We start from the raw sequence: 10,681 nt of genomic DNA, 5'->3' as shown, positions 1-10,681 counted from the left end.
TGCTGCTTTTCCACACAGGCTCTGGGATGGAGGAAGGAAGGATGCAGGCAGAGAGAGTCCTGCACTGCAGCTCCTTCCCCTTCAGCAAACACTGTGCCATGTGCTGCAGTGACACTCGGGAAGGGGCTGCTGCCAGTCTTGGGAGTCTCCTCCCGAGTGAGTCTCACATCATTCGGCAGCTACAAAGAATGACCTCACCTGGCCAAAGATGCCTCTGACTCAGATCCAGCCAGACAGCTGCCCAGGGAAGGGTGTACAGCTTCCTTACACCCTAGGGAAGGGTGTGCAGCAGCATGAGGCAGCTGTGACCTTCCTACACTGAGCTTTATGGCTTGTTTTTTATCTATCTATGTAGCTGCTTCCACTGACACCTCACAACACACCATTAACAAACCCTCAGTAGCCATTTCAGTGGCAGTCAGAGGTTAAAAGCAGAGGCAGCCAGAAGTTTGAAGATGGATGCTGCCAGCTGTCCTGGTTTTCCAGGTTACAAAGCACTCCAATCCCTCTCCATCAGAACATTCTCCCCCACACTTGCCTGGGGGGGAAACAGGGCAGGGCAGGTCATACCAGGGACTAAAACCCCAGGGGTGAAAGCAGGAAAGCAAGTAACCGAATTTACTCAGCAAAATCTCAGCTGAAGGCACTGAGTGCTGACCCTGCTCCCCTTTGCAAGCCTCTCTCTGTTCACCATCTACGTTCCAATCTCTGCAGACGTGGTGGAGATGTTATGCCACAGGAACCATTCACCATTTTATATTTAACCGAGAACAGGAAGGCAGGAAGATGAGAAGATACAAGTACAAATTTCATTTTACATGGTCTCTGCTTCTAGGGGGAAGAAAGGATGTCATCTGACTGCAAAACCAGCAACTGCACACCCAGCCTGGGGAAAGGGAAGTGAGAAATCAGCCAAAATCTTTCCCTGTCCTGACCTTGCAGATTTTTCTATTTTATTTTAAACCATTTTGAGAAGAAACAGTGCCAAAAGCCATTAAGAAAACGCAAGAACATTAGGACAATCCTTTGAAAGCACTGAAGCTGAGAGAGGGAAATACATCCTGTGCAGTGCTGACAATAAAATCAGCAGATGATAAAAGTGTTGGAACATGTAGCAGTACATTTCCAACCTGAACACCAAGCTATAGCTCAATCCCAGTTGTGACTCCATGGTCACAACGAGTCAAGAAAAAAATTTACATAAATTAAAGGGTAGACTGTTCAGAATTTTTTTAATAGGCATAAGCATGCTGTGAGTCCAGTTCCTTAAGTGCAAAACTGTATTTCACCTGCACTGCAGAAACATCAGAAGATCAGATACAACACTGAGGTTTCCAACTTAAATGTTTCCAGGACAGAAAGCAAAACAGGCATTCAATGTTTAGTTTGCAACTGAGCTCCTCTGCTTTTTGTGGCTCTCTCTGGATATGCCTTAAGGCTTTTTGTTAATAAGAAATGATGCAAATTTCTTCTCAGTTACACTGTGGTCTTAAGACAGGTGGCTGAAGCAGATCCAGGTTTTTTTTGGTGAAAGACTTCAGTTTCAGTGGACTTAAAAGGAAGTCCTGAATGGAATTTTCAGCATAGTTTTGCAGTTCTGCTATTCCAACTGTTTTAAAGGTCTCAAAACAGAAGCAGCAATATTAACAAACCATTAAGAAAAAACATTAATGGGCCAACGGGGAAAAAAAGCTGTAGAGCACTTACAGGTAAACAAAGGCAGTTGCTATATTTTTCTCAGAAGTTAAAAAACCCACCAAAGTACATGCTACTGTGTTCAGAAGTTAAACTTCAGACTAAGTGTTTGAAGTAGAATTTTACACCCCTGAAAATAGGGGGTTGTTCTGAAGCACTTTCATTTCCTGACTGTAATAACTATCCATTTTATACCACATTCCTTAATCACATTCTAAAATAGATTTCCTTAATGTATGATACACAGCAAAAGGACAACCCTTTTTCCAACCAATATTGCTTGTAAATAGTTATTGATGAACTCTACCAGTTTCAGAATAGCAAACATCCAATTATTTAACAATATAAATATTGGTTACTAAAGTTTTATTCATAAGTATAAAATCTCTATGTAAAACCACATGCTACAGCCTATCTGTACAAAGGCCAGGAAAAAGGTTATTTTTTTTCATATAACAAAGTGCTACTGCAGAATTGACTGATTTGTTGTGGACATTTCTGAACAAATACAGATTGTTTGGCTCAGAGCATTTCCCCACAAGGACTCTAAATTCTTCTCAGAAGATTACAAAGCAGTTAGTTTTGTAGGCTGCTCAGTGAAACAAAAAGAAATCTCTTGAGTTATGGCTGTGCAACCAAACAAGTAGGCAAATTTTAAATTTTCTCTAAACTCTTTCCCAGTTTTCACTATTTCTTCAAAAGTTTCCACCTCCATCTCATTTACAGAGAGCACCACCAGACAGTACCCGTGTTACAGCTCCAGCAGTTTAAGAAGCTGATGCTCTCCCTGTGGTACCTTCCCATTGGGACATTCCTGGTCCATGAGGCTTTAACTCATCTGACTTTCTCGTGTGGATCAGGAATGAATGGCAAGGTCTCTTCTCAGCTGAGAACCCCAACAACTTCTTAAATGACTGCAGCTGTAAAGCAGCACTTGTCTGTGACCCCCCTGGGAAGCCCCATTTTAAACACAGTAATCCTGGACTCTTATCAGGGGCGTGGGACGGAGTGAAAGGGGGGAAAACCTCTAAGGCAAGAGTCCAAAAGAGGTGCTCAACTCACACCTGAGCTTCAAAATACCCCTTTCTCTATGTACTAAGGCTACCACATCAGATTTTCCCAGACATCCTTTTTTTTCCACACCTAGACACCTTCAAGTAGAAAGAAGAGAACTTGTCCATTTAGTTGGGATTTCCAGGAATCAGGCAGCCCAGAGCAAGAGCAGCATCCGACAGGCTGACACACCTGGAAGGCCAGAAGGAGAACTCAGCCCACTGCATGTTCAGTGTGTCCCTGTGCAGAGATGAACACACCCAAACTGTGCTGGTTTGACAGCTGCAGCCGTGTTCCAGAGCCCAGGAAGACAAGTCAGAGCTGTCCAGCCTCTGGAATGTGCAGGACAAACAGCCACTGCCATCATGTCTGGCACAGCCTGGACACACAGGGCCCTGCTGTTGTATGTACACTCATGCCATGGCATGGAACACAGGAGCCATATGTACACAGTTAGGATTGAGGAAGGATAATGACACCAGGAATGTTCCCAAAAATGTCTCCATGTTCCCAGTCAAGCTCCAATATTCTGCACTGTATCACAGTAACATCCACTCCTATACCTTGAATTTTTCCTTATAGAATACCAGGTGTACCTCTCTGTGTGGCAGAGACAGCCTCTCTGAATTGGTCCATAACACTCCAGTGCATCAGGATCAGATTCTGAGCAGTTGCTCAGCAGCTGCTAGATGAAAAAGGAAGTTTTCTGTAGCTGGTGGAAACCGCTTTTGTTTCAGGGCCTCAGAGTTAAGGGTTGGTTTTTCACTGCCATCAGAAGCTTCAGTAAGTGAGGCTAAAATAGCCAGGATTTCTTTTGTCTTCAGAGAAATGTCCTTGAGGAACAGAGAAACAAGCAACTGTGAACATAGTATTAGGTATGATAACGTTTTCACATATGCTTATTAAAAAATTAATCAATACAGGAAAAAAAAGGAAATAGTGATAAATAAATAGCTCATTTAAAATAAAGCTCCCATTTATTCTGAGGCAAATGTGCACCAGTTGTTCAGCCTGCTCTTGTGCAGTGCTGGATAAAGGGAGCACAGCCACTCCATAGGCTCCTCTTCTGGCCTTACTGAGCTCTGTGATTAAATCACTCAGCTGTGAAATGTCTAATAATGTATTAAGATAGGGGAAGAAGTGAAAAAAGCCATCATGATGAAAATCAGGCTTTACAGCTGAGAAGCCTTATCTCAGCAGGACTTTTTCAAGGTATTGACAATACTATTGACAAAGCACTGAGCAAAATCCATGCCTTGTGGAATAAAACTGGGAAACCAGTCTAAAAATCAATAGACTTTTTGAAGTTTCTTCAGCAATGCAGTTACCCAACAGATAATACAAACCAAGTAAGTTATCCTTAAAAAAATCTGTATGATGAATAAAAACGCTCATTTGTAAAAAGGCAGAGGACAGAAGAGACTGACTGATTCTCAGGGACAATCTTCCTCCTACGCCCTCCTTCCGCCCAGATTTAGCAATAGAAACAAGATAACTAGATTTAAAAATAAAATATTAACCTTAATGACTTGGCTGTCTGATTTATCTGGATCTTCTGCAGATTGAACAATCAGTTGTCCGATTTCTTTGTGAAGTTTCCCCATTGTCATTGCCTCTGTGTAAGAAAGGAAACAACACCACACATTCACATAAAATCACCTTTTCCGGGATATCTAGAAAAGCATATGAATAATAAGCTGAATTGAGGAGTCTTTTCATGACTACTATTTAAAATCTACGGGTAAAGGCAGTAACCTGGCATATCAACAGCTTTGCAAACACCCCTGAAGTGGCCCTAAGTAGATGATAAGGAGCAGAGAGATGACATGCAACACAGAAGCTTTTCTTTCAAATAGTCCCTAATCTCCAAGTATTTAGGGCAGCGTTTTCCTGAAGACTCAAGTGACATATCTGCACCCAGCTGGAAGCCTCTTCCATGTAACTGTCTAATGTGGATGTTATGAAATCTCAACTGTGCATTTGCTGGAAGCAAAGTACGTCTTTTCAACTTCCAACTTTCACCAGTGTTGCAATAAGACTAAAGGACAGAAGCTTACACATTGGACTTTTCAGAACCTGGATGGAAGAAGGATCAAGATGGCTTGATCTACAGCCAGGTTCAGCAATTACTATAAACTTGGGGATAAATGGCCTCTAAACCCCAAATACAAAGAGCAACCAACCTTTTACTACAGGGGAAACAGTAATCTCACTGTCTGCCAAATTCACATACACATCATACAGGTCTGGTCTGCTGGTCACTTCAGAATCTGTAAATCCAGCAATGTAACCTAGAGAGCAGAATTTAGCAAGATTAGGATCTTCATAAACAAAACCACGCCAAAACCAAGACAAAATCACAGTCCTACAGTCTGTTCTAGGAGTTTTTCACACAACAGTCATTGGACCCAGGAGGTTGTGCTCTTGATAGTATCAGTCACTCAACAAGTGTGTTCAGCAGATGCTTCATTTCCAAGGAGCTTCAAAATCAGCTTCTAAAATTGCCTTGAACATGAAAGAACCAAAAACACTACAAGCAATATCATAAGGTTATCCGTGTGGAATTTTAAACTCTCTTCCTACCTTGCTACTAAAATTACTCTTTTGCAAATGAAAAGGCCACTGAACTTTCTCATTAAAAAAAATCACCACTCTGGAGCCCTTTTTCATGAAGTCAGGATTAGATTGGAACAGAGGAATAAACCCAGCAGATTTTCTTATTTAAAGCAAACCAGGTGAGCAAACTAAGAGAGCTTTTTCTCCGTGGAAGGTGTTTAGAGAGCTGAAAAAAGCACACAGCAGAAATGCTGAAGATGAGTAGTCTTCTTGCTCATTATTCCTGCATAGAGAAGCCTCTTAATGGCCACATAATGAGTCATGTTAAACTTTGCATAAGCCAAGGGCCTGTTGCTGGGTTATGCACTAAGCCCTGCACACACACACAGCAATGTGTCACACAGACCAAACTCCTACATAGCCAGTAAAGTCTGCCTGTGCTTAGGAGCCAGAGACCTCACTGGCATCAACATAAAAATCTGGCACTTCAGAGTTAGTAACTCACAAAAGGAAAAAAAAAAAGAAAGATTCGGTCAAAAGTGATGTGTAGAAGCTGGGGAAAAAAAATGCAGTTTATCTAAAGTGAGCTGCTTTTGTACAACAGGAAGACTTTCAGTTCCTCAGATCACAACATCAAAAAGTCTCAAGGCTGCTTTGCATCTGTGATTGGGGATAGACTGATGTGGATCCACCCAAACCCACCAGATTAACTAGTTATCTTCCCATACACTTGTTTAGTTGTTTTGCCTTTTCTAAAGCAAATTATGCTGTTTAACTTTGAACAATAGCATTAATAGCAAAATAACCTTTCTTCCTCCGAAGTGCACTGGTGCAAGACCTTGCAGCAAAAGAAAGTAGAATCAAATTTTCTTTATATTTTTGATTAATAAACTATCACTACCTGTGCAGGCTTTTAAGGCTTCCACTTCCTCCTCGTTTAGATGCACGTATGAATGAAGAATTGACCAGTCTTGTCGATGCCACACTAAAGCAGGCAAGGTCCTGGGGAAATTTGGCACATAGTATATTTTTATTTATGCTAACTGAAGTTTCACAGGATGAAATGCATGCCATGAGAATAAATGATTATGACTGGGTCTCATTTGGGGTGGATATACAGGAACTACAGAGATTTCTGCCTTCAGTGCAAGCAGAGTTTATTGCTCATTCCACAGTTAAATTTCTCTGAGCTGAGGAACATACAGCTAAAGCCTTAAGAGGGATTTAACAGAATTTCAATAAACAGGCTTAAGAAAGATTTTCTTCCTTAAAATATGGTTTTTTCTCTCAATGAAGGTTCAAAATTTGTTGGATCCTGGGGAGGGGTGTGAAGGAAGGAACAGACAAAGTACCTGGTAAACTCCTGGATAGCTTCTATTCTAGGATGGTACACTACAATTCTCTTCTTTAACATCAGTGCTGTATATAGGATAACTGTTTCCATTCCAAACTGAGACACTATATCTAGAAAAGAGGGGAAAATCACTGTACAGAAGATATGCATGCTGTTTTTTGAGGAAGCTAAATAATAACAGCACAGGTTAGCATTGTTACTTGAAGCACACAGGAAAACTAGATGGCATTTTATAGTGTAGGAAAAAAAAATCAGCATAGAGACTCCTGGCAGTAAATAACCTTTGATGGAACCAGCAAGGTAAGCCTTCCGAGCATCAAAATCCTTGCTGAGGAAAGATCCATTTTCTTCACTTTGGCAGATCCCTTTTGTAAGCACTGCAATGTAACTCTCCATCATTTTAACTGGGCTTCCATGCTTCAAGTAGATCCTGTGTGAACAGAAGAGAGTCTGGGATTTAAACTGCAAACATATGAATACATGTATACATATGAAAAATAAAAAATTAAAAGTCAGTATCACAAGTAGCAATATTATTGGCAAGAATTCTTAATTTTGGACACCCAGTTGAGGTTTTAAATACGAAACTAGAAGCCTTCCAACATGCACACAAATACAGGTCTGTCTTTCAGGGTATAAAACTACCTTGTATTCTTATTTCAGTTTCCTATTTTAGGAAAGAACCAACATTGACTAAGATAGAAACAAACCCCAAAGGTGTAGGCATGTTCCAGACTAAGGATTCTTTGCAGACTCAAAAGGTCTTATGAAAAAGCAACTACCATGGTAACTCCTCTTATCACATGTAGACCATTTGACTAGTTATTCATTTTTTATCCCAGTATCATTTGACATTCTTCTGTACTCTTTGTTAAATGATGAAAGAAAAATATAAATATGTCCTTGATACTCATTAAAAACCCCAAAGAACACAAAAGAACCAACACACCAACAGAGCCCATCCAATTTTAGCTGTCTTCCACTGTAACCTGTTTTACAAGTTAAGGTACCTCAGGAACAGCACTGAAGCTGCCAACTCCCCATTTTCCATGTTACCTGTAGCACAAAGCTGCATCACACTTGAAACTCAATTATTAGCATGCTTAGAAGAATCCATTCTGGATTTGAAAGGAAGTGTTAGCTGATAAATCAGCATTAAAGCAATCCACAGCAAGTCTAAATATTCCATGTATCACCAAAAAAGAACAACCTCAGTTTTTCAGTGCCCTGCAGAACTGGTAAAGCCTGAAGGCATTCCCAAGTCTACACTATATATAGTAGGTGCCCAGTATAAAATAACCTCACAATTGCATCCAATTAGCTGCAAAATCTCAGGGAATACTCTTGGAATCAAGAAGTGGGACTGGACCAACATGGAAACTCAAGGAAAAGCAAAGAAAGAAGCAGAGAAAGAAGCAGAGAGGGATCATGAGAATGTGGATGTGGAGGAAAGCGAGTGAACAGAACAAGGAAGGAGAAGGTGGCAGACTGGTTGGAAGAGGGACAAGGCAAAGGGCTCTCATTTCCCTGGAGGGAAAGCAAAACTATCCCCAGGGGCTGTGCTTAGCTCAGAGGCGCTGCAAGAAGCGTCTACAGCAGACATGCTGTGGAGGGATGCAGGTTGTTCACCATACACACGGTGACCTTTGAGTCCAGCACTGACCTCTTCCCAGATATTTACACTTTTAAAAAGCAAGTTCTCAGAGAAAATGAGTGTGTGGGTGGTGGTGCCTGGAGAAGACACACATTAAAACCTAACTGATATCTGACACTCACCCAACACTTACTGCATGAATTCAAGATAAACTTAAATCAAGGATTTATTTAATCTGATTCTGTTGGTAGGACTGGGTTTCCAGCAGGTTGTTAGAACAAAGGCAACAGAATGAAATTTAACCTCTTGCTTTGGCAAGCTCTAAGCCTGCCCACAGCAGCACCTCAGAGCAGCTGTACAGACCTGCAGAGTATCCTCGTGAAGGCAGCATATTTCTCTGGGTTGAAGTCTTTGGCCGTCAGGACAATGGAAAAGTGGGTCACCTGTGCATGACACAAACACAGACAGCTTAGTTCTTGACCCACCGCGAGCCTTTGTCACACTACTGAACTTCCAGCAGTACTGACAAGGCATTTCAGTTAAAAAAACCACAAAAAAGTGAGCAGCAGCAGCTCTAAGTTCCTAAGTGCAGGGATGGCTGGGTAACGGGTTTCTGATGTGCCTCAGCTCTAGTACAGACTGCCTTTTGCTTAACCTACACCACAAGAGTTGCTTTTCCTCTAGTTTCATGGGATTATTAAAAAAACAGAAAGGCATTATTTTTCCCTCACAGCAGGTAGGGAAATTCCATAATTTGTTGCTATGGAGGCAGACAGCATCAATCCATTTAGAAAGAGACTGGAAAAAAACACACAGATAGCAGGGCCAAAACCAGAACTATTCTTTAAACTTCCTTAATCTAATGACTGTGGGCTGGGACAGTATGAGTCTGACAGTCTGCAGACAATGACCAGGCTCACATGTCCTCCTCAAACAGCATCTCCCACTGCCGCTGTCAGAGACAGTGCTGGAACACTTTATTTTATTTTATATTTTTTACACCTTTAAGGTTCATAGGAGATGTAAGCTTGGAGTGAGGAAAGGCAAGAAATATTCTGTTGTGGGCATGTTAAATTGCCCCACTATCTTTCTGCTTAACAGTATAGCATGAAATATGAAAATTGAATAATTGAATAAACTTGACAGTTTAATGATTTTCATAGCAGGGAGAAGATAGCAGATACAAGCATATTTGCTGTCTTCCAATTATGAATGCAATGAAAAATAAAGTACCTATGTAACTTGACCCTTTGGAAAAAAAAAGCACCAAGTTCTAGACCAACAAGATTTTGAACACAATGAAACAAACTTTGTAGAGAGAAACAAATTGCTGACAATGAAATACAAATTAACTAGAAATAATGACATGGGAAAGCATTACCATGTTAACACAAAGAATCTAAATTGGACAATGAGTGTCTCAATCTTTCTGCAATTCCATCCAGTACATGTCTTGGCAAAAAATGAAACATGGACTGGTTGGACGCCTGGATAAAAGCTGCATCTGTGAGCACACAACAGCTTGAATCCCTTCTCCATGTTTCCCTCAATGGGAAAACACTGCTTAACCTGCAGATATCTTCCCTGCATTCTACTGAAAACCCCCACCAAGTCCTACCTTTTTCAAGGCTGGAGAATCCTGAACTTCCACAGTCGTGATGTAGAACCAAGACCTTTTGTACTGGCCAAATACAAATGTATGGAGCAATTTGTTTTCATCCGTGAGGCAGCACTTTCGCAGCAACAGAGTCCTCAGCTCAGCTGTTACGGACGGATAACACCAAACCCACAAAGCATCTCCGTTGGTGTCTTTTTCTATGGTGGAAAGATGTTCACTGTGAGAATGCCAAACAGCAGCAAGGGAGTAAATCGATGGGTTAATCAGGTTTGTTTCCTAGAACCAGATTAAAAATCCACCTTACCCTGACCCTAGACATCCAGTTCTGCCTCTGCTGTTTAAGCCCCAGGGCAGCACTTCTGCTGCGGGCTTTATTATTGAAACGCTAATAAATATCCGCTCTTGACCCGCCTTACGAGGTCAGAGAAGCGCCGGGAGTTTGAATACACATCCAGCGTGAGCGAGGCACGGAGGAACAAGCTTATTTATGGTTTTTCCCTATTTCTGATGTCGCAACACAGAGATGGGAAGCCGCGAATTTCAGGCACCCCGGCCGAGCTCAGCGCGGCAACAGGCGGGGCCGGCACCGCCCGCCCGGGCCGGGCCCGCAGCTCGGCGGGCCCCGCTACCGCCCCGGGCCCCACACGGGCCCCACACGGGCCCCACACGGGTCCCCCCCGGCCCGCGGGCCCTCACCGATGAGCCCCACGGCCCGCAGCAGCTGCGCCTCCGGCTCTGCCATCTTCGCCCCGCCGCCTTCCGCCCGCCCGGCCCGGCCCGCTCCGCCCCGGCCCTCCCGCCCCGCTCCGCC

At 42.4% G+C, this 10,681-nt stretch overlaps 1 protein-coding gene across 2 annotated transcripts; it reads right to left on the bottom strand.

Moving 5' to 3' along the window:
* Window positions 1-1,205: 1,205 nt before the first annotated feature.
* Window positions 1,206-10,641, bottom strand: FAM45A (family with sequence similarity 45 member A). 2 transcript variants are annotated; one of them, XM_017809308.1, is made up of 9 exons: window positions 10,567-10,641; window positions 9,871-10,067; window positions 8,616-8,695; window positions 6,940-7,088; window positions 6,657-6,768; window positions 6,206-6,306; window positions 4,932-5,039; window positions 4,269-4,363; window positions 1,206-3,581 (listed from the first exon to the last, which is right to left on the bottom strand). In XM_017809308.1, the coding sequence occupies exons 1-9, from the start codon at window positions 10,610-10,612 to the stop codon at window positions 3,405-3,407; spliced, it is 1,065 nt and encodes a 354-aa protein (XP_017664797.1). In that variant the 5' UTR covers window positions 10,613-10,641; the 3' UTR covers window positions 1,206-3,404. The 2 variants fall into 2 exon arrangements, with proteins under 2 accessions (XP_017664797.1, XP_017664798.1); XM_017809309.1 differs by lacking the exon at window positions 10,567-10,641 and adding an exon at window positions 10,175-10,436.
* Window positions 10,642-10,681: the final 40 nt, after the last annotated feature.

This window comes from Lepidothrix coronata, unplaced genomic scaffold (assembly GCF_001604755.1).
Source record: "Lepidothrix coronata isolate B3197 unplaced genomic scaffold, Lepidothrix_coronata-1.0 Scaffold25, whole genome shotgun sequence".
In the NCBI taxonomy this organism is placed as follows: Eukaryota; Metazoa; Chordata; class Aves; order Passeriformes; family Pipridae; genus Lepidothrix; species Lepidothrix coronata.
This window is presented reverse-complemented; position numbering and strand designations above follow the sequence as displayed.

Excerpts from the sequence above, each read along its gene's own strand:
- FAM45A (XM_017809308.1), bottom strand. The coding sequence starts at position 10,612 with ATGGCAGAGCCGGAGGCGCAGCTGCTGCGGGCCGTGGGGCTCATCG. Across the intron at positions 8,696-9,870 it reads ATTCTCCAGCCTTGAAAAAG|GTGACCCACTTTTCCATTGT; the intron begins GTAGGACTTGGT and ends TGTCATGCACAG. Across the intron at positions 4,364-4,931 it reads TGTTTCCCCTGTAGTAAAAG|AGGCAATGACAATGGGGAAA; the intron begins GTTGGTTGCTCT and ends TTTCTTACACAG.